The 25,673-nt window shown below is 40.9% G+C and overlaps 1 protein-coding gene across 3 annotated transcripts in view; it reads right to left on the bottom strand.

Annotated features, from left to right (window-relative positions):
- Positions 1 to 25,673, bottom strand: part of nckap5l (NCK-associated protein 5-like) — a 542,250-nt gene that overhangs the window by 198,290 nt on the left and 318,287 nt on the right. For all 3 annotated transcript variants that reach the window (XM_078403437.1, XM_078403436.1, XM_078403439.1), the window contains exon 5: positions 11,843 to 11,986. In XM_078403437.1, the coding sequence (XP_078259563.1) occupies positions 11,843 to 11,986 (144 nt within the window). The remainder of the gene's footprint in view (positions 1 to 11,842; positions 11,987 to 25,673) is intronic.

The raw sequence follows: 25,673 nt of genomic DNA, 5'->3' as shown, positions 1-25,673 counted from the left end.
GCAAATGGATTTCATATTTAGGCTTATTTCATGTCATTAATTTTGTACCAAAGGTGATAGAGCAGATAGATTCTAAATAGTGAAAAGTTAGAAGCAATAAAATTCCAGGGAGACCTTGTAAATAGGTAATTAAAATGTTATGGACAATAAAGGAAGAAGCATTGAACATTTGGCTTTATATCCGGGGGATTGCCTGTCAGCAGATAGAGGTTATGCTGGACCTTGTAATTAGGTTAATAAAATGTCATGGACAAGTAAACCTCCAAGAATTTCGTAACCTCTGGATTTGTAAGAGCTTTCAGCACCAGTTGAGCTGAGGCAGGCAGAAATGGACAGTGTCAGAGAGATGGGATTAGGAAGTGTTAATGAGAGCAAGAATATGTTTTCCAAAATTAAACTTGTTCAAATATAACACCAAGACTTTCAAGCACTTGCTTCAGTTTTAAATACTAAGTTACACCCAGTGTATTGGCCAAGGATGGTGGTGGTGGTGTGACATCGGGACACTGTGGATAGTGGTGTTACATTTTATGAATTTGCCAATTCATTGATGAGAAATATGAGGAAACACCGGGAATAACAGCGGAGCAACTCACTACTTGTAATTCTCTGGCCACAACTGTGCAGATCAAAATGGAAACGAGCAAGTGCAGCCCCATCCGACTGGATGTCATTAACAGAGGGCGGTCAAAGATTACATATAGGTCATGAAGAATGTCAAGTCAAGTCAAGTCAATTTTATTTGTATAGCACATTTAAAAACAACCCACGTTGACCAAAGTGCTGTACATCTGATTAGGTTCCAATGGGAAAAAAAGAAAGAAACATACAGTAGCACGCAAACAGTTCACAGCGCCTCCTCAATGAGCCTCAAACGCTAGGGAGTAGAAATAGGTTTTGAGCCTGGACTTAAAGGAGTCGATGGAGGGGGCAGTTCTGATGGGGAGAGGGATGCTGTTCCACAGTCTAGGAGCTGCAACCGCAAAAGCGCGGTCACCCCTGAGCTTAAGCCTTTCATTATCTTGTAAGTTTCAATAAGATCCCCTCCTCATCCCTCTAAACTACAATGAGTGCAGGCCAGAGCCTTCAAACGCTCCTCATACATTCATCCAATCATCCTCGTAAACTTCCACTGGATCCTCTCCAACACCTGCACATCCTTACTCAGATATGGGGTCCAAAACAACTCAAAATATTCCAAATGTGGCCACACCATAAGACCTCAGAATTACATCCTTGCTTTTGTATTCAATTAATGTAGAACCCGCAAATCTTTGGGGGTGTGGGAGGAAACCTACACAATCATAGTGAGAGCATGCAAGGTCCACATAGACAGCACCTGAGGTCAGGATCAAAATCAAGTTTCTGGCACTGTGAGGCAGCAGCCCTACCAGCTGTGCCACTGTGCCTCCCGGACTAACTATTGCAGCATCTCTCAAACACAGTCTGATTCACAGTATGAATCCTCTCCTCAATTCTACACAATCACTCACTTTCTCTACACACACAGTTCTTCCTCTATTCCACAATACATGCTGCACCCCCTATCCCCAAACACTGCCTTTTAACACTTCATTCCCTACCACCCCTTATCTACTTTGGTCACCTCAACTGATCTCTTCTACAGCTCTGCTTTGGGTGGAACAAGGAGAAGATCGGCTTTTAGTTTAGTTTAGAGATACAGCACAGAAACAGGCCCTTTGGCCCACAAAGTCTGTGCCAACAAAGGACATTAACACCAGGGACAATTTAACCAAGCCAATTAACCTACAAACTGATATGTCTTTGGAGTGTGGGAGGAAACCGGAGCGCCCGGCGAAAGCCCAGACAGGACACTGGGAAAATGTAAAAACTCCATAGAGACAAGCACCCATAGTCAGGATTGAACCCGGGTCTCTGGCCCTGTAAGGCAGCAACTGTACCACTGTTGTAACACATGCAAGCTCATAATTGTTGGTCCCTGTGTGACAGATTTCAATGATAAAGGTCCTTGTACAAAGTCGGCAAACTGGGACAGATCCTTTTTCCCCATTGTGCAGTGACATGTCAAAGGGCTCCTTCAGAAGCAGCGACATATTTCTATACCTGAGAATTAATTCTTATACAAAAGCTTCTCAGTCTGAAAAAGTACAACTTAATTAATTATTCATAAATGAATGTAAAAAGTTTGTTAGGAATATGTCAGCATCGAAGTGAAGACCTGATGGATTTAAGGTAGACTCCAACCTGAATTAATTATTGGGTGTAATCTAATTTTATCGACCTCATCTGGGACGCCTGTAAAGTACATTTTCTGGTGTCCTTCTGCAAGAGGAAATCTAATACAAGGAAGAAATATGTGCCAGATATTTCTCCCCAGAAGACATTGGTGTATTTAAGAGTAATCCTCCAGACACAAATCGCAACTACAGTTTATTGGCAGGGCAGCGAAGGTTCCTTATTTCTTTTTTACAGAATGTTACCTTGAACTTTCATTTCACAAATTACCATTTTTTCCAGCTTATCATTAATAGACTGTTAAACATTTTTACTTCATGTTCATTCAATAACCTTTAAAAAATCATGATAATAAAAGTGAGCAATTAAATGATAATTGAATGGTAGGCATGACTGTGCAGTGCCAGATGACAGTAGGTATTGTTGTACCGTTTGACCTTGACGCTGAAAAATGCAAATGAGCCAATAACTGATCACCACAAGTAATAAGGTTATCTTACATGTTCTTCCCAATAAAGTCCTTAAACTTACCACTTTCACAAAAGAAGTCGAGTGATCATTCATGATCATTCAAGCAACAACAGAGAGATCTTCACGACATTTCAGTTAAATTAGTAATTTATTGAAGTAGTAATACAAACAGATTAGTATATCTCTAGTCAAAGATCTGGTAAGAATTTGTATCTTGCCATGGCTCCTTCATGTCTAACGCATAACGTTACTGCCTTCCCAATTATACTCATAATTCTGTCTCCTCCCCTGGCTCCTCCCAGTCCATATATACACATCTGCCCATATATGTAAGCCAAGTATTCATCTCACGACAACCCCCTGATGTCCAACAATAATACAGCAGGATACAAAATAATATAATATGCTACGATAGCTAATAAACACAAATGGCTCATACACATCAACCCCTAATTGTTCTAAGTATATAACAAAACAATTACTAATAAACATTAAAAGGAGCCATAAAAACTTCACACATAATCAAGATAAAGCATGTACTATCCATAGAAACATTGAAAATAGGTGCAGGAGGAGGCCATTCAGCACTTTCAGCCAGCACTGCCATTCATTGTGATCATAGCTGATCATCCACAATCAGCAACCTGTGCCCAACCTCTCCCCATATCCCCTGATTCCACTAGCCCACAGAGCTCTATCTAACTCTCTCTTAAATTCTTCCAGTGACTTGGCCTCCACTGCCCTCCGTGGCAGAGAATTCCACAAATTCACAACTGTCTGGGTGAAAATGTTCCATCTCACCTCAGTTTTAAATGGCCTTCCCTTTATTCTAGGACTGTGGCCCTTGGTTCTGGACTCGCCCAACATTGGGAACATTTTTCCTGCATCTAGCTTGTCCAGTCCTTTTATAATTTTATATTTCTCTATAAGATCCCCTTTCATCCTTCTAAACTCCAGTGAATACAAGCCTAGTCTTTTCAATCTTTCCTCATACGACAGTCCCGCCATCCCAGGGATCAATCTCGTGAACCTACGCTGCACTGCCTCAATTACAAGGATGTCCTTCCTCAAATTAGGAGACCAAAATTGTACACAATACTCCAGATGTGGTCTTACCAGGGCCCTATACAACTGCAGAAGAACCTCTTTTCTCCTATACTGAAATCCTCTTGTTATGCAGGCCAACATGCCATTAGCTGGCATATGTTGGCATCTAATCTACCATTGTGATTCTTAAGTCTTAAAGCCACCAATCTTTACAAGATGTTGCTCTTAGTCTGAAATCAAATGGTGCGCATAAGACCTTGTGCATCTGACGTGGTCTCCAATATTTTGCCCATTAGCCGTGATCTTCTTCAATCTTCTTCTCTTCCAGCTTAAGAAGCGGTCTGCTGTTAGTCCTCTTGATGCTTCATCTGCAGGATTTTCCTTTGTGCCAACATATCTCCATTGTGATACATCAGTAGTATCACTTACGAAGGAGATTCTGTTTGCTATAAATGTTTGAAAGTGTTTGGTTTCATTGTTGATGTACTTAAGCATAGTTGTGCTATCGTTCCAGAAGATGGATTTGTCCAGTTGAAGCTGTACTTCTTTTCGCAGCATTGCATCAACTCTAACAGCTAGGACTACAGCTGTAAGTTCCATTCTGGGAATCGTCATCTGTTTTAATGGTGCCACTGTGGATTTTCCCCATTATGAATGCAATATGCACTTCTTTGCTATAGTTTTTGAGTCTTGGATGTGACACAGTGCCGTAGCCACTTTTGCTGGCGTTTTCTTACTTGAAAAGTAATTCTAGGCAATAATGTCCATCTTTCACTGTGCTCTGGTTTCTCAGTTCACTATCAAGAGCAGTTCCATTTGTAACAGAGATTTCTGAATGATCATCTTCAGATTTGCCGGTGATGGATTCATTTAGTTTTCAACCATCGACAAAAACTGTAGAGTTCCCTGTGGAACTAGTTTTTTCAGCAATTACTTTGGTTGAAATGTCTTCAAGGTGTGATGGAATTTCTGGTGCAGGATCCCATGAGGTTTCCAGTTCTTTCATTTCTTGATCCAAAGATTCACGATTTTTTGGTGTTACTTCACCTGAATGCAACAGCGATCCAATGTCCTCCAGCATTTCATATGGTGGTTGTGGATTGACATTAGTATCCCGAACAAAGCTCTCAACTGTTTCATCATACACAGTCAGTTTAATATCTGGTATTAGTTCAGAGTTGGTCTCAGTCATCTCTGTGCTCAGACAATTATTTTCAGGACCTGATTCTCTAGCCAATGGATCAGCTTGGACTGCTTTGGTGGATATGCAGGTTTCATCATGGGCCCCAATATGACTACACATTTGAGATGGGAGGACAGCATCACTCACCTTGGCTTTTCCTTCTGTTCTGTATGTTCTGGTTTCTTTTCTTTGTCTTTTCGTTTGATGTGAAGTATTTCAGGATGAATTTCTTGCACCTGTGCTTCTACAGGTGGTGCAGTCATTGCAAAACTGCTTTTGGCTGTTTGCGGCTTTTCTCTTGCCTTAGCAAAGGTAGGGCCTTTGACAGTTCCTCTTTTCAAATAAGAGTTTATCGCATCAGATGCTATCGAGCTGTTCTTGATTTCACAGCATCAAGTACAAGGAGTCTTATCTTGGTAGCTGCCATTGCAGCATCTAGTTCCAATGGTTGCTGCCATCTTCTCAGCTGTTCCTTCTTCCTCTTCCATTCTTCCTCCATTTCCTATTGTCTTCTCTTCTGCGCTTCCTTCTTTCTCTTCCGCTCTTCCTCCATTTCCAATTGTCTTCTATTCTGTTCTGCCTCAATTTCCAATTGTCTTCTCTTCTGTTCTTCCTCCATTTCTTCTTGCTCTTCTTCCAATTGTTCTTCTTGTACCTCAATCTCTTCAATTAACAATTCTATGTCTTTCAATTGTTCATCTCATTTCTTCTGTTCTTCTTTTCTTCTCAGTTGTCCTTTTTTAAATTTCAACTGTCTTTTCTTCTGTTTTTTTTCTTCTTCTTCAATCTCACGCTGGCCTTTCAGGGTAGCAACCCATTTCGAGACATGAGAACTTAGATGATCCGCATAATAAAGAAAAATATTTTCCCTTTGGGAATCCATTCTGATGGCGTCAGCTTATGGCTGAACATCAGACATAAGTACAAGCATACTTGTACACCATCCCTTTAAGACAATAGACAATAGACAATAGGTGCAGGAGTAGGCCATTCAGCCCTTCGAGCCAGCACCGCCATTCAATGCGATCATGGCTGATCACTCTCAATCAGTACCCCGTTCCTGCCTTCTCCCCATACCCCCTCACTCCGCTATCCTTAAGAGCTCTATCCAGCTCTCTCTTGAAAGCATCCAACGAACTGGCCTCCACTGCCTTCTGAGGCAGAGAATTCCACACCTTCACCACTCTCTGACTGAAAAAGTTCTTCCTCATCTCCGTTCTAAATGGCCTACCCCTTATTCTTAAACTGTGGCCCCTTGTTCTGGACTCCCCCAACATTGGGAACATGTTTCCTGCCTCTAATGTGTCCAATCCCCTAATTATCTTATATGTTTCAATAAGATCCCCCCTCATCCTTCTAAATTCCAGTGTATGTGCAAGACATGTTGACATAAAGTCATATCTTCAAAGGAATTCAAAAACAAACTGATATCTAGCGATGCTCAAGGTTACTTCTTTGTTCTCAGCATTTCCAACATTTTTCAGTCGCAGCTTACCAATACAACTTTTGAAAAACAGCTTTGCAATAAAGCTGAATGCTAAACTCACTGGCTATCGAAGTTTCAATTTTCCATAGTCAGATCAACACAGATAATGCCCCAGTCCATATATGCACAAATGCACATATAGGTAAGCCTAGTATTCATCTCACGACAACCCCCTGGATGTCCAAAAATAATACAGCAGGATACAAAATAATATAATATGCTAAGATAGCTAATAAACACAAATGACTCATACATTACATATAAATAAAAGCAACAGCACAGCCAATGCAAGTAAATTAGATGAAAGCAGTAAAATTGCAATCAAAGTCATAATACCTCACACTATTTAACAAAAAGAGTAAGCAAGGCATTTCCCCAAAAAGTCCAAATAAATATCTAAAATTACAATAAAATGCACCCAGGTGTCCTGATAATGCCATGTCCGGATGACACAAAGTGCTGGAGTAACACAGCGGGTCATGCAGCATCTCTGGAGAACATGGTTAGGAGACAATTCGGGTCAGTACTCTTCTTCAGACTGTTTGTCGTGGCGGAAGGAAGAAAGCTGGAAGAGAGGAGGGGCACGACAAAGCCTGGCAAGTAATATGAGCTTACGAGAAAAGGGAGTTTATGATAGGCAAATGGTTCGATAAAGGCCAGAGAAAAGTCAGAAGGTCTGAGACAAAAGAATTGAAGAGTTTTTTCACTTCTGACCTTGGTCCAACCATTTGCTATCACCCCCGCTTCTCACCTGTATCCACCTATTACTCGTCACGTGTGGCGGCGCCTAACGGCTGCGGCTCTCTGGCAGTCTGTTTGCCTTCCATCGCCCGGCGCGGCTCGGCCGCCGGACTTAACATCGCCGGCGCGGCTCGGCCGCGGGACGTTTCAGTGCCCGGTGCGGCTCGGCCGCGGGGCCTTCCATCCCCTTGCGGGGGCTGTGCGTGTCGGTCGCCTCGGCAGTGGTCGAGCTGCCTGTCCGTGGGTGCGGGGGGAAGAGAGTGGAAGTTTTGTTCCCTTCCATCACAGTGAGGGGGTGTTTGGAGTCACTGTGATGGATGTTTGTGTTGGGGTCGTGTGTCCTGTGTTCTTTTCTTTTTTTGCTGTGTTTTGTGACTGCTGAAATTTCGTTTGGTATTTATACCGAATGACAATAAAGTTCTGTTCTGTTCTGTTCTGCCAGGCTTTGGGTGTCCCTCCTCTCTTCCAGCTTCTGCCCGCTCCCACCACAACCTTCCTGAAGAAGGGCCCCAACCTGAAATATCCCCCTATCCATGTTCTCCAGAGATGTTGCCTAACCCATTGAGTTGCCCCAGCATTTTATGTCTTTTTTTAATATAAATTAGCAACCGCAGTACTTTATTTCTACATTATGCATTGTGTACAAAAACCTATACCATGACTTTCAGGAGTTAATTTAAGAAATAATTCTACACATTAGAATGGTAGTAATTTGGAAAGCAACTCCCAATTGCTGCAAAGTCAATTATTAATTTTAATTGCAAAATAAAAACATTTTTGATATGCCATGGTGTAAAGGAAACGGGGAAATGGTGCTAGGTATTAGATCATCCAGAATCGTTTCTTGACATAGAGGGTGGTGAACCTTTAGAACTCTGCTGAAGTTCAGTCTCTGTTTCATTTAAAACAGGGATTGATAGTTTTCAGGGCATTACAGAAATCAAGGAATATAGGTATAGTGCTTGAAAATAGTACTGAGGGTGGAAGATCAAGGCGGCCAAGATTTTAATAATGGCAAAGCAGACTCAAAGGGTGAGATATCTACTGCTGCCTGTATGTCTCACGTTTTTATAACCTCGAGTCCTGAGGCAGCCTCAAGGATCTAAACAGCATCCTGCTGCTTCTGTTTACATAAATCAATGCCCACACAACATCCTCGCAAATTTGATAGATAAATTCAGAACTTGCAATTCATAGCGATTTAAAATATAATGCACTTTTAAACAAAGATCAGCACAAGATACTCAAGGTCACATAGCAGTAAATATCTCAGAAAATCCTTATTCTTATTTGTGCATGGAACAAACATACCCTGCCTACTTCTTAACTTATCACAGCTTTATTGTGCAATGCAGTACATTCAGGTCAACTAGTCTACTTGGAAATCATTCCCAGGATCAATATTAATTGCAATATACGAAGAGCCTGGATGCTCAAAAGCGACTTTGCCATTAAAATATGTATATTTTCTCCTCTATTTCACTAACCTCATTTTCTCCTATTAGGATCATTCTTCAATATTTTTTTGCCCACTTTCATTTCTCATTCGTTATATCTTTTAAATCATGTATCGATCCTCAATACATCATATGTGAAGCTAAGATAAAAGTGTGTTTTACTGAAACTTTACTATTTTCTTAAATTATGCCGACCTTTCTCTGAAGGAAAGCAAGCTACAGTACAAAGGGCTAGATCGCAGCATTCACAGTGCAGCTGAGCCTTCTCAATTATGTCCAATTGCCTTCAAAAGCATGCTTCAAGTGAAAGGGCAACCGTGGATTTTAAACACTGTGTTAAAGATATCAAAGAGGCCTAACCAGAGCAAACAAAATGGGGTCTTCTAACTCTAGGGAAAGATGTGGAAGCTACTAAATAGATTCATTCTCAATGTAATGATGCACATCCAATATTTTTTATTTATCTAAGCTAAGTACTATTGAATCATTTATCTTCTCATTACAAAACAGAAACCAAACATTTGTTTTCCCTCCTTCAGTAGCCATGAGAACTAAACTTTGGGCTAAAAGAGAAAATTTGAAAAAAATCCAGAAATCGAACATGAAATAAAAGCAGACTACAACCTCCATAGAAGTTGTACTGATCCTCAATTCAACCCCATTTGGGTTTCCATGGCCAGTTCCAGCCACCATATTTTGAAAAGGAGGTAGTGACTCTGAACAAAGTGCAAAGATGATTTACTGGGATGATACCAGAAATGTTCCCACTTTTTGCCTATCAGGAAAATAACACCAATCCAAAGGCCTTCATTGTTTTGAAAATAAAATACTGAGTTTCAACTTGAGATCATGAACATAATAGATAGTTTTGCTAGATTAGACAGTGACAGTGCTTCTGTTCATAAATAAGTGCAAAGCAGAGTCAGTGAATGTATCATTGATAAATTGAATAGAGCAGTCAAATAAAATTTATTTACCCAGAGACTGTTAAAATCATTAAGAACCATTGGGTTGCAAATGCAAGTTCGTATTGTCTATTGTTCTCTATTAGCAAAACAATTAAGTGTATTTTTACTTTATATAATTGTCCAATGCTCATTCAGATTGCATTCCGTCGTAATAAAATTACTTGAGAATAAAACTAAAATTGTGAACACTTATGAAAGCTGGAACTGTGCCAGAAAGAATATGGCACTGAATAGGGACCAGATGTTCCCACCCATAAGGCTCATTAGGGACGTCAAAGTTCAAACAATTTAACATGTCAAGATCAACGCAGGAGCTAGTTGAAGTTTTTTGTAACAGATGTCTCACTTTAGTTTTGTCATATGTATCTTCATGTCAATTCAAGCCAAAATCATTTGTGGAAGATGACCGGGAAATGTCAGTTAAATTCTCACTGGAAATTATAAGCAATGCAACCTTGCCATTCTCGCCGGCACTTTAGTGTGTTTACGATATTAAAATAAGCAGTTTGGATGTATTAGGATCAATTTTACAAAAACATTCAGACCTTTTCTGATGCTCTATGTTCTTTGCAAATGTATTACTCATTGAACAGTATTACATGAAAGTATTCAAACCACTGATCAGCATATCAAAAATGCTCTTTTGTCTTAACACACTTCTTATTTAATCTGGCTGCAATATCTAAGCACACTCCAAATGTATCTTAAACTATTTCCACTTGACACCAGGTCAATTACCTCAATAATATATACCATTTATCTCTGGAGTACCGAGAGTTGTGGGGAGACCTGATACAAACATTGTGGTGACTTTTTGAGGGGTAACTTTTTCACAGAAAGGGTGGTGGGTGTATGGAACAAGCTGCCAGAGGAGGTAGTTAGACAGATACATGGATAGGGCAGGTTTGGAGGGATATGGACCAAGCGCAGGCAGGTGGGACTAATGTAGCTGGGACATGATGGCCGGTGTGAGCAAGTTGGGCCGAAGGGCCTGTTTCCACACTCTATCACACTATGACTCTATGACTCTATGTATATAAAATTATGAGAGACATAGATAGGGTACACAGTCAGAATCTTTTTCCCAGGTTAGAACAATCAAACACTAGAGGGCATAGCTTTAAAGAGGGAAGGACAAAGTTTAAAGGAGATATGCTGAGCAAATCTTTTTACATAGAGGGCGGTGAATGCCTGGAACACGCAACCGGGTTGATGGTGGAGGCTGATACGATAGTAGCATTTAAGAGGCTTTTGGATAGGTATATGGATATGAAGGGAATGGCGATATATGGATTATGCACAGGTCTGTAAGGGTTGGTATCAACATGATGTTCGGCACAGACATTGTGGGCTGTACTGTTCTATGTTCTATGCAACACATGTACATTTGTATGTAGCACTATAATTTTCATAATTGTTGTAGGCCAATCATGTACGACTTGAATTAATTTTACAAGAGTGGCCCAGAACAGCATCTTTAATGCGGCCATTTTCAGAAACTTCACCAGATCATTGTTCATTTACAGGGTATGAGCTTTTCTGACTGTAAGTGATAAATGTGGATTGACTGATCATCCTTAACTAAAGATGCTGCAATCCCACTGGTGATAATACTCTCACAGAATTATTGGGTAGGAAATTCCAGAATTTAGATCCGATGATGAAAGAATGGTGATATACTTTCAAGTCAAAATATGTATGACTCAGAGAGTTATCTTCATACGTTGGAAATCTTTGGTAGTTTTGGAAAACAATTGATTGTTTGGGTTTTGAGATTTTTTTTCCAACTCTCTACATAGGACACATTCTGCCATGTGTTGGAAGGAACGGCAGATGCTGGTTTATACTGTAGATACAAAACGCTGGAGTAATTCAGCGGGAATGGCAGCATCTCTAGATAGAAGGAATGGGTTACGTTTCTGGTTCGAGACATTTCTTCAGGCCATTCTGCCATGGCAGATTAAACAAAAGTTGTTAATTTGAGCTGAGCAGGCGGATTTGATGAACAATTTTCAAGTAATATTTGAAATAAGCACTGTAGGAAAATAACTGCAGATGCTGGTACAAATCAAATATATTTATTCACAAAATGCTGGAGTAACTCAGCAGGTCTGGCAGCATCTCAGGAGAGAAGGAATGGGTGACATCTCGGGTCGAGACCCTTCTTCAGACTGAAAGAAGCACTGTTGTGTTTTTGATACATTTCCTGCAAAAGGAATTGCACTTCTAGATAGGTAAAATTTACTGGAGATAATTTGTACTTATTGCTTACCTCCAATGTTCTTAATCTTTTCAAAAGGTGCATTGTCTTTCCTTGTTCCTCAATGGTAATTACACTGCTTGAATATTCATCAGCTGCTGCATTAATGTCACTTGCTGTTTCTTTGGAAGCCGTTACTTCTTCTGACATCTTAACCTGAATATCCAGAAAAGTTACATTTCAGCAAGGCACACCAAACAGTTTGAAAATTAACCTATTGAGTCAATTCCTACCCAATAGGTTTACTAGGTTAATTCCTGGAATGGCGGGACTGTCATATGTTGAAAGACTGGAGCGACTAGGCTTGTATACACTGGAATTTAGAAGGATGAGAGGGGATCTTATCGAAACGTATAAGATTATTAAGGGGTTGGACACGTTAGAGGCAGGAAACATGTTCCCAATGTTGGGGGAGTCCAGAACAAGGGGCCACAGTTTAAGAATAAGGGGTAGGCCTTTTAGAACTGAGATGAGGAAAAACTTTTTCAGTCAGAGAGTTGTGAATCTGTGGAATTCTCTGGCTCAGAAGGCAGTGGAGGCCAATTCTCTGAATGCATTCAAGAGAGAGCTAGATAGAGCTCTTAAGGATAGCGGAGTCAGGGGGTATGGGAAGAAGGCAGGAACGGGGTACTGATTGAGAATGATCAGCCATGATCACATTGAATGGCGGTGCTGGCTCGAAGGGCCGAATGGCCTCCTCCTGCACCTGTTGTCTATTGTCTATTGTCTATTGTCAATTAGATTACAGCAACCAAACTCGCAGACGTACTTTGGAATTTATCTGTTTTAATTTTCATAGCGGTAAATAACAGTATGAGGTTTTTTTTGTTTTAGAGATACAGCACGGAAACAGGCCCTTCAGCCCACCAAGTCTGCGCCGACCAGCGATTTCTGCACACTTACATTATCTTACACACACTAGGGACAATTTACAATTATACCAAGCCAATTAGCCAACAACCATACATCTTTGGAGTAGGTGGAAACCAGAGATTCCGGAGAATACCCACACAGGTCACGGGGAGATTGTACAAACTCCGAACAGACAAGCACCCGTAGTTAAAATTGAACCCGGGTCTCTGGTGATGCAAGGCAGCAACTCTACCACTGTGCCAACATGCCACCCTGTGAATTTTATAACGAAGTGGAATTTAATGAGTCACATGAGTTCATGGCTCATTCTATTACTAACAAGTACGCAAGCCAGCAACATAACTAGTTTTAAACCAGTTATTGAAATTATTTCACAAGAAAACAGTTTTTGACCTTTATAAAGGTGCTGCTTTTGTACACTGATCAACTATGAAACTTGACACCACGTTAGTTCTAACAACCGTTAAGAGTATATGCACATTCAATTATGTGTAATTTGTAAGGATTGTTAATCAACTAATCTATTACAGGAAGAAAACAATTACAATTATGAAATTACATTCCTATTGATAATGTTAATAATGGAAATTTTAAATACATGAAATTTTGAATAATTTTTAGAAATTTTTTTTTTTCTTAAGTTTTTTAAAATTTCCTTTACAGTAGCTGACTTCAAATTAAATTCAAGAAGAGCTAAGTTGTAAAGTGCCAGAAAGCAGGTGTGAAGATCACAATGTACAATGCTTGTATCAGTTGATGGTGATACTTTTGTTGTTGTTTGTCAGTTATAACTATTTCTGCTTGCATCCTGATACCAACAATTTTCCTGAACACATCAGCAATGTGACTTGTTAAACTCAGTTGAATATACCCAGCATTCTTCAAATCCTGGTTGCACCTGACAAAGACATGTAGAGCAGGACCTACCAATTGTCTAGAAAATGAAGATATCTTAAGAAACAGTGAAGAAAGAGTCACGGTAGAAATGAGAGGGCTTAACATTTTTCATATCCCACACTGGACAGTCAGAGGGGAGAGATACAAAATGAGCAAGACATTCAGTACCTGTAAGGTGCCTGAAATTGACCAAGGAGCATAAAGTGCGTGCAAGGGCCCTAGAGTTCATTGATACAAGTCACGCCTTGAATTCATGAATTAGCATTGCAGTAATTTCTGTGACCTGACATGGCTGATCAACACTACTGAATGCATCTTCAATTGCAATATTCCACCAAAAGCACTGCTAACTTGATTCACTGTTAAATTGATCACAACCATATCTTTCATCCACACATACAAATCTTCTCATCAGACCTGCCTCAATTGCTTCAAACATAACATGACACTGTGGCACAATAGACTGCACCATGGTTCCAAGCATACTGAGTTCAACCCTGATCTGTCTACTCTCTCCAAGACGCATGGGATTTTGTCAGGCTCTCCTGATTCCTCCTCTATCCCAAACATGTGCAGGTAGGTTAATTAGCTGTGCTACATTACTCCTTAGTGTAAGTAAGTAGCAAAAGTATCAAAGGAATGCAATAGACCCAGTGGTCTGTATAGTCCCCTTCTGTGTCATAATAAATATATATGCAACACTGCTGCAAACATACTGGATGACACTGATCGAAACATCACTCACTCAGAGAAAATGGTGGCCATCTGAGGCAACAAGCACTACTCAATGGGGAACACACACTCCTCCATGTTTTGATCCCCCTGGAGGACACAACTCTCGCCATGATTATCCGTTGCCAAACCTGTAGCCATGGCTTTGAAAACAAAGTAGATGATACGATCTTTCACTTGCAGTCGCACTTCCTCATCCTCCCACAATTACATCTAATACACGTCCAATACTATATAAATTTACTTATACTAATCTCTCTCCCCACCCCCCCCCCCCCCCCCCCTTTCCCTTCTTCCAATTCACCATGATCCATCCATAAAATTGGATATATTTCAATTTGAAACTACAGTAGCCATTTAGGACTGAGATGAGGAAAACCTTTTACACCCAGAGAGTTGTGAATCTATGGAATTATCTGCCACGAAAGGCAGTGGAGATCAATTCACGATGTTTTCAAGAGAGAGTTAGATTTAGCTCTTAGGACAAAGGGAATCAATGGATATGGGGAGAATGCCAGAACGGGATACTGATTTTGGATGATCAGCCATGATCATATTGAATGGCGGTGCTGGCTCGATTCTATTGTTAATAATGTTTCTATTATTGGCCACACTATGTCCTACCTCTGATCTGTTCTTGTAGCCGTGACTGCTTAAGTAGATTTTCTTGTCAAAAATGACCTACAAAACCCTGATAGCATGAATTTAACATTTGTAATTCCATTGAATGTCAACAGGAAGTAGGTAGATACTGGATATTCTTTGCTGAATTTTGCGTATCAGCCAAACCATCAAAATGTGTTTATGGCATAAGTTACAGACTGCATCATTGCAAATGAACCAGCACACTGTGCAGTGCACAGTCCTGACATGACGGATTGGAAAGTAGTGAATATTATTGGGTCTAGCACACAGCCCTGTCAGACCTTTACATCAATATCTTGAGAAAAATTGTCTCTGATAATCACAGCTATTTTCTTTTGTGCCAGCTCTTATTTCAACCAGTGGAGAGTATCCTCCTGGTTTTCACATTTAATTCAATTTTGTAGGGTTGCAATGTGCTCTGGAGACATGTGGTCCTGGTTAAATTCAAAAGAAAGAAAAGCAGGTTATTGTTGATTAAAGTACTAGTCGCCACCTTCCCTTACACTGCTGATGACAGATATCAAATTAGCCTGGCTCAGGAGTACAGTTGATTCTATAACATATAGATGGCGCCCAACCCAAGGTGACTCTTTTTGTGGTAGTCACAGAAGTGAATCTGCAATCATGCATTACAATTGCTTCACTCTTTTAAAACTCTAGCAGTACACTGCGGATGACGAGATTGTAAACCTATATTGTCTTTCCGTTGACTGGTTAGCATGCAAAAAAAAGCTTTACACTGTACATGTGACAATAAACTAAACTAAACTAAACTCAACACTACAGCTGTGATCCTGTTGGAACCTACAACCCTGCTTCACCCATTCCAACCAGCCTTTTCTACATATTATATGGTAAATTATATTTGGTAAAGGCTGTATTCTGCAATGTTAGGGAGCTTAAGAGGGGAGGAAATAATCAATCATTTGCTGGCATTTTTATTCACTGATGTTACAAATATTTCATCTTGCATTTTACATCTACAAGTGTTTCAAAGATTTACAATCCTCTGAAAGAAGTCACCTCGTCTCTGTATTAAGAGGGTGACCACATATTGTAAAACAGTATTCCTTGGTTGATGGGGATACATATACGAGGGGAATCATATATCTGTCTCTCTCATAAGAGGAAAGGTCTTAAATTCATCGACCACTAATTTATCGACCACTATTCATCGACCACTAATTTGTTTCAATCAAATCCACTATCACTCTTCTAAACCTGACTGAAAACAGGTTAACACAACTGCTCACTATTTCCCTCTTCCTTTGCTCCAGCTTGCTCTCCATCTTTGCTATAGTAAATGATTTTACAAATTCTTCTGCGTAAATTGTGCAACATTACATTTGGGAACAGCTCCATCCAAGGCAATAAGAAATTGCAGAGCATTGTGATCGCAGCCCAGACCATCACGCAAACCAACTTCCTTCCATCTACACTTCACACTGGTTCGGTAAGGCCACCAGCATAATCAAGGATGAGTTTTATCCCGATCATTCCGTCTTCTCCCCTCTCCCAACAGGCAAGAAGTACAGAAGTGTGAAAATACATACCTCCAGGTTCATGTACAGTTTCATCCCAGCTGTTATCAGGCAACTGAACCATTCTCTCATCAACTAGAGAGCGGTACTGACCTACCATCTGCCTCATTGGAGACCCTTGGACTATCTAATCAGACTTTATTGGATATTGTCTTGCACTAAAAGTTATTCCCTTTATCCTGTATCTGTACACTATGGACAACTTGATTGTAATTAAGTATAGTCTTTCCACTGACTGGATAGTTTGCAACAAAAAGAAGTTTTTCACTGTACCACAGTACACGTGACAATAAACTAAACTAAAAAAAATTGTTTGGCCTGCCTTGCACACCACATAGAATTTGTTCGTCACTTACCAGAGATTTGTCAGTACGCTGTTAAAATTATTTTACAATGTTTAACTCTTTTAACCCTGCCTGACCTTTTTGTCCGAAAACCTATCAGGTTTTTAATATCTTTTAACATTGTTTCTGCAGAATCTTGTCGTTGATGTTGTAATTGCAGTGACAAACTGTTACCACCAGAGGATGCCACCTGTACCTAACTTGCTGAGGCCCTGTGTCTTTACCCAGTCCAATACATACAGAATCTTTGTATGCTTGGCAACATCAGCTAAACTTTTAGAGGAGATGGGGAGGAGGGAGCAGCTGATTTATGAAATCCACACGTGTAAATCTTCACACATAACAATGTTATAAACTGTTTATTTTTATTTTAATGCGCTAAATAGTTTACACTATTTATTTGTGTTTTTTATTGTGTTCAGCTGCTGAATTTTTCACCTGCTGCTCAGCTGTTTACAGCAGAAGCTATCAATTTTCTGGCATCTTGATTTGTGGCCTATCTTAGCGACTTACAAAATAAATTGGTTCATGTTAAAAGTTGCAGGAGTGATAAGTCAGTAAACCATCATTATAACGCACCATGGGTGCAGCGGTGGGGGGGGGGGGGGGGGGAGGGGATGGAAGAGGGAATGGTGTCGTTATTGCCCATTGCCCACTATGGCCAAGTAAGGTTTTGTCATTGTATGCAGTTGAAATCAAGAACTGCAGAAGAAGATTAATCCACAAAAGAACACAAAATTCTGGAGTAACTCAGTCCGGCAGTGTTTTGGATAGGTGACATTAGTACCCTTCTTCAGAACTGATTCAGTCTGCTGAATTACTCCAGCACTTTGGGTCATTTCACCTTAAAACTAGGCGGCGATGTTGCTGGTCTGTCCAATGAGCCCTTCTTTACCAGCTGCTGTGGCAGTTGTTGCGGCTCATGTTGTAGCTCCTGACCGGCAGCTCTTTATTCAGGCCGCTGCCACCTACAGGACGCACTCGGTCACCATGGGGCCACCTCCCCTTTCACCTGCTGCCACTTCTTCCTTTGCTTTGTCTCCCCCGCCGCCACCTTCATCTTCCAAGGTGGAGCATGTCAGCGACTCCGGGGGTGAAAGAGGAGGTGGAGGAGCAGGCGGTAGTGAAGGAGTGGGGGGAGAAGGAGGAGGGGGCAGTGAAGGAGTGGGGGGAGGAGGAGGAGGCGGTAGTGAAGGAGTGGGGGGAGGAGGAGGAGGCGGCAATGAAGGGGGGAAGGGAGGAGAGAAGCTAAGTAGACGGAGCAATGAAAGGAGGAGGAGAAGGCGGTGGGGGAGTGGTGGAGCAGACAAAGTGAACAAAAAAGCGGCAGCAGGTGGGAGTGGAGGGAGCCCCGCAGTGACCAAGTGCATCCTGTCGGCTTGAAGAAGGCGCTGTCTCCAGGAGCTATAATGTGAGCTCCAACAACAGCCAGTTCAACTAGACCATGTGGTGAGTGAAGAAGGGCTCGCTGGCATTGTAAGTGGAGAGGAGGTGGTGTGAGCTGGGAGTGGCATCCCACTAGATTCAAAAGAGGACAGATAAAACGAGGGTTTACTATCGAATTTCCTCCAAAAGTGCGATTTAAATACAATTCACATAGAGTTTATCACAAGACATTACAACTACTCTGTTTGCCAGATCCAGATTCAACAGAAAGAATAAAGGGCAAGGTATCAGCACCATCATCATCCAAGAATGTCAGACTTCAACTTCTGGAGTCCGCATGTTCTCAGTTAAACACCAAATGTAGGAATTTCCGTCTGACTTCCCCGACTTCCTCACAACAGCCCTATAACAGTATCCTGCTGGGAGTCTCAGTATCAAAATACATTTAAGAGCAAGAAGCCGATACACTTGCTTGCTGAATGACTATTAAATACTGTCGAGCGTATGTGAGTTTGACCATTCAAGGATTTCGATACCAAGCCATTCCGATTGGATGGCTCTACCACCCTCCATTTCAATATGGGGGACATACAGGTGGGGGAGGGAGTGGACCCCACAATATCTAATCGCATTGATTCAAACAGTGCCAAGAAAGTTAACTATTATCCCTGCTCAGCTACTCAACAGGTGCTCATCCATGTTGAAATGCACAAGAAAGAAGCACAAAGGACAGCAACGGGTAGAATCTGCAGGTGGTTTAAGTTGTTGCCTAAGAAGTCTCTTCTCATGGGCAATTGGAGATGGATCTTGCCATCCAATACTTTAATTGAGGAAATAAAATGTTATTTTTTCAGCAGTTGCGAAATTGTAGTTAATGACAAAAAGCAGCTTTGGTTTTGCAAATTAACTTTTATAAGTGTGCAGGTTCATTACTTCAAATGTTAATTATTGTCAGAATTTTCAAAAAAAAATCTCCCCTTTTACCTTTGTTTTAATCCCATCTTCCTTTCCTTATGTTTTCTAATCCTATTTATGATTTCGCATTGCATTAGCACTTTAACGTGCATTTCCTTGTTTAGAGCCAGCAGATCTCGGCAAGGGTACTTCTGATAAATTAGGTGAGGTAACTTGTTGCTGCTTGTCCTGTTCTAACATATTCTATATACCCTGCCTCTGATTCCTAGTGACTAAAACAGCAAAACCCACAAAACATCTGTGCACAGCTGAATAATGAGCACCATTTGTTGCTGACTGAAAAATCTAGGCCAGTACTTCAAAGTGCAGTGACCCATTGTTTTTGGTGGAAATATTGAGTTACTATTCAATAGTGGTTCTTTGGCACAATAAACAAACTAGGATATACATTACTAAAATGTTAACATTTTAAAAACTTAAATATTATGTTAATCAAATAGTCAGTGAATAATCTGGGGGGAAAAAAACAGATCTTCCATTATACTGTATATTCCTGGGAATTAATCAATTGTATATTTTCTCATCAGAGTTTTGCCTCAGCATTGAATTTTCATCATTGAGCTTTATCTGGGTCGAGTGATTAACGACGCTTGGAGAAACAGCATTGGCAATAACTGGATTGAAGCATTGTCCCTTGTACTGTCCCTTGAAAAGATACCAATGTTACCCGGCCAAACACAGAGAAATCTTTCAACATCTCTAATCGTCCAAAATTACACATCCATTGCGCACTTTAACAGATTAATCCTTGATCCACACTGCTGAATAAATAACCCAATCAATGTGCTGACTTCAATTAAATACAGCAGCATTCAACTAAGTATTCACTCTCGGATGTTGAAAATTGTATCTAATTGTAACAGGTCAACCAGTTTGGATCTGCTTTCCTATAACATAACCTAAAGTTACATACATTTATGAGTCATACTAGATTATTTTTGAAGAACCAGTCAGCCAGCCTAAATAGTCCTAACCTAAACATGTAATGACTAGTTTATATGTAACAATTATTATATTGTATTGAAATGCTTGTTATCTATCATTCTCAGGCTTTTTCAAGAATAACATTATGAAAATAATTGGCAAAGGAATGCAATGTGTCGACAATGATTTTTTAAAACTTTTACAGTACGGTAATAGCAGGCATAGGGCAGTACTGATCTCCCAAGGCTAACAAATTCAGATCACACACTATGACAGTAATCTTAAAGTATGTTATGCTAAGCCAGTAAAATGTCAAGGCTAATTTCATTAATTCTCAATTGCTGAAACAATAAAAATAAAAAAATAAAAAAATCATTGATCATCTGCTTACCTTGTCTTTGATTGTCACTTATTCTCTTAGCATGTGAACTGTTCATTATTCTCTCCTATTCTAAACTTTCCACACAAAAAACATTTAACCTCCTTTACCCTTGTCTTTTCCTTTCTTTTACCAAACATCCACTTTGCTGGCAATTTTCCAGAAAATCGACCTTTCACCACCAAAGCACAGTTAAAGATTTTTTTCCCTCTGCTAATGGAGTAAAGGTTTTGAATTTGTCTTTGGCTTTAAAATTAAGATATAATTAAATCACTGAAGGAATCTAATTGAAAATAGAATGAGCATTGCTAAACGTGTATGCGTATCATTGGACCTTCAGGCTAAAAAGATCCTGAGCAAATAAACAAACAGATTTTCCATATGTGAAAATCTTGAACAAAATTAATTAAGAGATAGCCTTTGAACATCCATCCATCTGTTCCATAATAAATGATCTTTTATTTTAATTTGCAGTCTGAATATTTTGGAGATTTGTCAGATCTGATGATAACTTTTTTGAACAGGCAAACAAAGTACCTCCAAAACAGGTCCCCCACACCCCCATTCACCACTGGTTCTGTCCCACACATCTCTGATAGAATTCAAAGGTAGACACAAAATGCTGGAGTAACTCAGCGGGTCAGGCAGCATCTCTGGAGAGAAGGAATGGGTGACATTTTGGGTCAAGACCCTTCTTCAGACTGATGTCAGGGGAGGGGGCGGGACAAAGATAGGATGTAGTAGGAGACAGGAAGACTAGTGAGAGAAGTGGGATGGGGGAGGGGAAAGAGAGGGACAGAGGAACTATCTGAAGTTAGAGAAGTCAATGTTCATACCGCTGGGGTGTAAACTGTCCAAGCGAAATATGAGATGCTGTTCCTCCAATTTGCGCTGGGCCTCACTATGACAATGGAGGAGGCCCAGGACAGAAAGGTCAGATTGGGAATGGGAGGGGGAGTTGATGTGCTGAGCCACCGGGAGATCAGGTTGGTTAAGGCGGACTGAGCGGAGGTGTTGAGCGAAACGATCGCCAAGCCTGCGCTTGGTCTCGCCGATGTAGAGAAATTGACATCTGGAACAGCGGATACAATAGATGAGGTTGGAGGAGGTGCAGGTGAACCTCTCTCTCACCTGGAAAGACTGTTGGGATCCTTGGATGGAGTCGAGTGGGGAGGTAAAGGGACAGGTGTTGCATCTCCTGCGGTTGCAGGGGAAAGTACCTGGGGAGGGGATGGTTTGGGTGGGAAGGGACGAGTGAACCAGGGAGATACGGAGGGAACAGTCTCCGCAGAAAGCAGAAAGGGGTGGAGATGGGAAGATGTGGCCAGTATTGGGATTCCGTTAGAGGTGGCGGAAATGTTGGAGGATTGAATCTGATAGAATTCAGATCTGCTTTTCCAAGAGTAAACTTTCATACAACTGCCAGCCCAGATGGAGTACCTGGATGGGTTCTGAAATTGTGTACAAATCAACTGGCCACAATCTTCACCAACAACTTTGAACTTCTCACTTCATCAGTCTACTATCCCCATCTGCTTCAAGGAAACGTCCATCATTACAGTCCCCTTGAAAAGTAAAGTGACCTATTTCTATGACTATAGCCTAGTAGTTCCAACATTATGAAATGCTTCGAGGGATTGGTTATGGCCCACATCTGCATCACTCCCCTGGACAATCTAGGGGAGTTACAATTTAAATGCAGGAAAAATAAGTCAACGGAGGATTCCACCTCCGTTCCACCTTTAGCTCCGGATCACCACAATTACTCAGCATAAACTCAAAACAGCTCAGCCGTGTCCTTAAGTACAAGAGACCAACCAATCAGCACTGCTGTGTAATAGGTGTTTGCGCATCTTCCCTAATTATTTAGAAGGATGAGGGGGGATCTTATTGAAACATATAAGATAATTAGGGGATTGGACACATTAGAGGCAGATAACATGTTCCCAATGTTGGGGGAGTCCAGAACAAGGGGCCACAGTTTGAGAATAAGGGGTAGGCCATTTAGAACGGAGATGAGGAAGAACTTTTTCAGTCAGAGGGTGGTGAAGGTGTGGAATTCTCTGCCTCAGAAGGCAGTGGAGGCCAGTTCGTTGGATGCTTTCAAGAGAGAGCTGGATAGAGCTCTTAAGGATAGCGGAGTAAGGGGGTATGGGGAGAAGGCAGGAACGGGGTACTGATTGAGAGTGATCAGCCATGATCGCATTGAATGGCGGTGCTGGCTCGAAGGGCTGAATGGCCTACTCCTGCACCTATTGTCTATTGTCTATTGTCTATTGTCTAATAAGAAAGAACAGGATTCAATGAGAATAAAATGTCAAAAACTAAACTGGAGCAGAAAAAATAATGTAAATAATGCATACCATATATTGAACCTTAACAACAAACCCACTCAAAACAAACAGGTAATTCCATGGCACGGTAATTCAATATTCTGGTGCTGATTTTCTCCTTAGTGCTTATATTAGATGTACGATTGAAGAGATACTTATTGATGAACCCTGATCTGTTTTGTTTACTCACCATTTTACCATCTCATTTGAGACATTAAAAGTGTGAGTGCACAATCATGTCTAAATAAATGAATTCTGAACAGGATGCTGCTCTCTTTCATTTTTAATTCAGTATTCTTAGAAGCCTGGTAACAATATTTGAAAGAATAAAAGGATGCTTGAGACACAATCCTGCTCTAGTTACTTCTAAAATAGCTACAGGACGTATTTTGTTTGTTTATTTCAAGATTGCAGCAAAAGGCAAAATTGATTTCAAATAAGAGACCAAAGTACTATTTATTGCTTGGTATATACCATTACTTCATAAAGTCAGAGTGCCATAGAGCATGTAAACAGACCCTTTAGTCTAACTTTTCCATGCCGACCAAGGAGCCCGATCTATATTAGTCCCACCTGGCCCACATCCCTCTAAACCATTCCTTTCCATGCAACTATCCAAGTGTTACAGTACCTGCCTCAACTACTTCCTCTGGCAGCTTGTTCCATATACCCACCACCCTCGGTGTGAATAAAGTTGCTCCACCGATTCCTATTAAATACTTCCCCTCTCACCGTAAACCAGTGTCCTCTGGTTCTTGATTCCCGTACTCCGGGTAAAAGACTATGCGTTCACCCTATCTATTCCCCTCATGATTTTATACACCTCCACATGGTTACCTGTCAGTCTCCTGTGCTGCAAGGAATAAAGTCTTAGCTGATCCAAGCACTCCCTGTAGCTCAGGCCCTCAACCCCTGACACCATCCTTGTAAATCTTCTCTGCACAATTTCCAGTTTAACAACATCCTTCTTATAGCAGGGTGACCAAAACTGAACACAATACTCCAAATGTGACCTCACCATTGTGAGGCCCCTGTCACCCAGGTTCTTTTCCTTCCTCCACCTCATCCTTCTGCCCATCACCCATCTCTACCCCTCCAGGTCTCCAACGGACATCCTCACCCATGTTTTCATCTACCCACCACCTCTCCCTCTGGTTCTACAATTCACCCCTGACTCGCTGAGTTCCTCCAGCAACGTGCTTATGATAACCATGTAGCTTTTTTTCCCCAATTCCAACTGATACCTTTGTTCATACCAAAGTGACAAGTCTTGGTCATCAGGTTAACATGTCAGTGAATTCTGGGCTCTGTGGGCTAGTGAGACAGTCCCTCCACAGATAGTACAATGTTGGTGATGCAGATATGGTGATCTTCTTCTTGCGTTTGAGGCAGCAGAAAGTATGTAACGCCCCCCAGGCGCTGTAGCCAGTGCAATGCACTGTTGTCGAGGGCCGTGAGGTCTACCCCTCCACCAGGGGGACGGAGGACAGTGCAGTCGAAAATGACGTGCTGCGCTGTTTGCTGGTCTGCTCCACACACGCAGGCTGCTGATGGATGCAACCCCCAATGATGCATGTTGGCATTGAACCGGTGATTGTAGGCAGTCAATCATTACCAGCAAGATCTGATCCATTAATTCATTGAATTATTATAGAATGTATACCCTGTCAAATACTTTAACTTTCTGAAAAAGGGACAAGGCCATTATAAAATATCAAACTATGCAATCATGCTTTTATATTTTGCCTTGAGCATAAAACAGCTCAAGATACTTCAAGGAAGCATCATAACAAACTGCAACAATCTACATCCTATCCTGCCCAATTCTCAATCATTAATTTCCTCAATCTATGAAGTTATGATCCTTTTTATTATACCAATGATGAAATGCTCATCTTTTCTTATAAAAATGTGCTATTTGCCCCATCTTCTTCAACTTTTTTCATTTCTTGAGTTTAAAATGATGATCGTTTTACAACACAAACAACAAACCCATCCCCCCAACCAACTTCACTTCCTAAATCTTCTGGTAGTCCCTTCTATCATATAACATTACTGACCATTGGCAATCTTTACAATTACCATTTGGATCAGGACCTGGCTATTGCACTTATAATAATAATATAATAGTCAATATTTTCTAACATTAGAAAGAAGCTGAAAGCAATTGCTGAAATCTGCATATATCAAGCTGAATGTGAACAGCTAAGAGATATTCTTTTGAGACTTTAGAGATACAGCGTGGAAAAAGGCCCTTTGGCCCATCAAGTCTATGCCGACCAGCGATTACTTGGTACACTAGCACTACCCTACATGCTGGGACAATTTATAATTTTACCAAAGCCAATTTACCTACAAAACTGTACAACTTTGGAATGTGAGAGGTATCAAGAGCACCTGGGGGCTTAGCCACTGTGTTTAAGAAGCATTTCAACTGCCGCCTCCTGAACGCTGATCATTTCTCCAGTTTCGAGGTGCAACTAATTAAAGTAGGCCTAGCCTATCCCCTCTTAATTGTTCTTGTGTATCGCCCACCAAAAATGCATAAGGACTTCATCACCCAATTTGCTGATCTGATTTCTAGCATTTTGCCCAAATTTGACCGGATCATGATTCTTGGTGACTTTAACATTCATGTTTGCTGTCCCACTAAGCCTCTTGTGAGTAAATTTATGCACCTGGTTGAGTCCTTCAATCTGACTCTTCACACCACGGGACCCACTCACAAGTTAGGCCATACTCTCGACCTAGTGTTATCGTCCGGATTCCCAATCTACAACATTGAAACTACTGAGGCCTGTCTATCGGACCACA

The sequence above is a fragment of the Rhinoraja longicauda genome, chromosome 8 (assembly GCF_053455715.1).
Source record: "Rhinoraja longicauda isolate Sanriku21f chromosome 8, sRhiLon1.1, whole genome shotgun sequence".
Classification (NCBI taxonomy): Eukaryota; Metazoa; Chordata; class Chondrichthyes; order Rajiformes; family Arhynchobatidae; genus Rhinoraja; species Rhinoraja longicauda.
The sequence above is the reverse complement of the archived record's forward strand: the minus strand, read 5'-3'. Positions and strand labels throughout refer to the sequence as shown.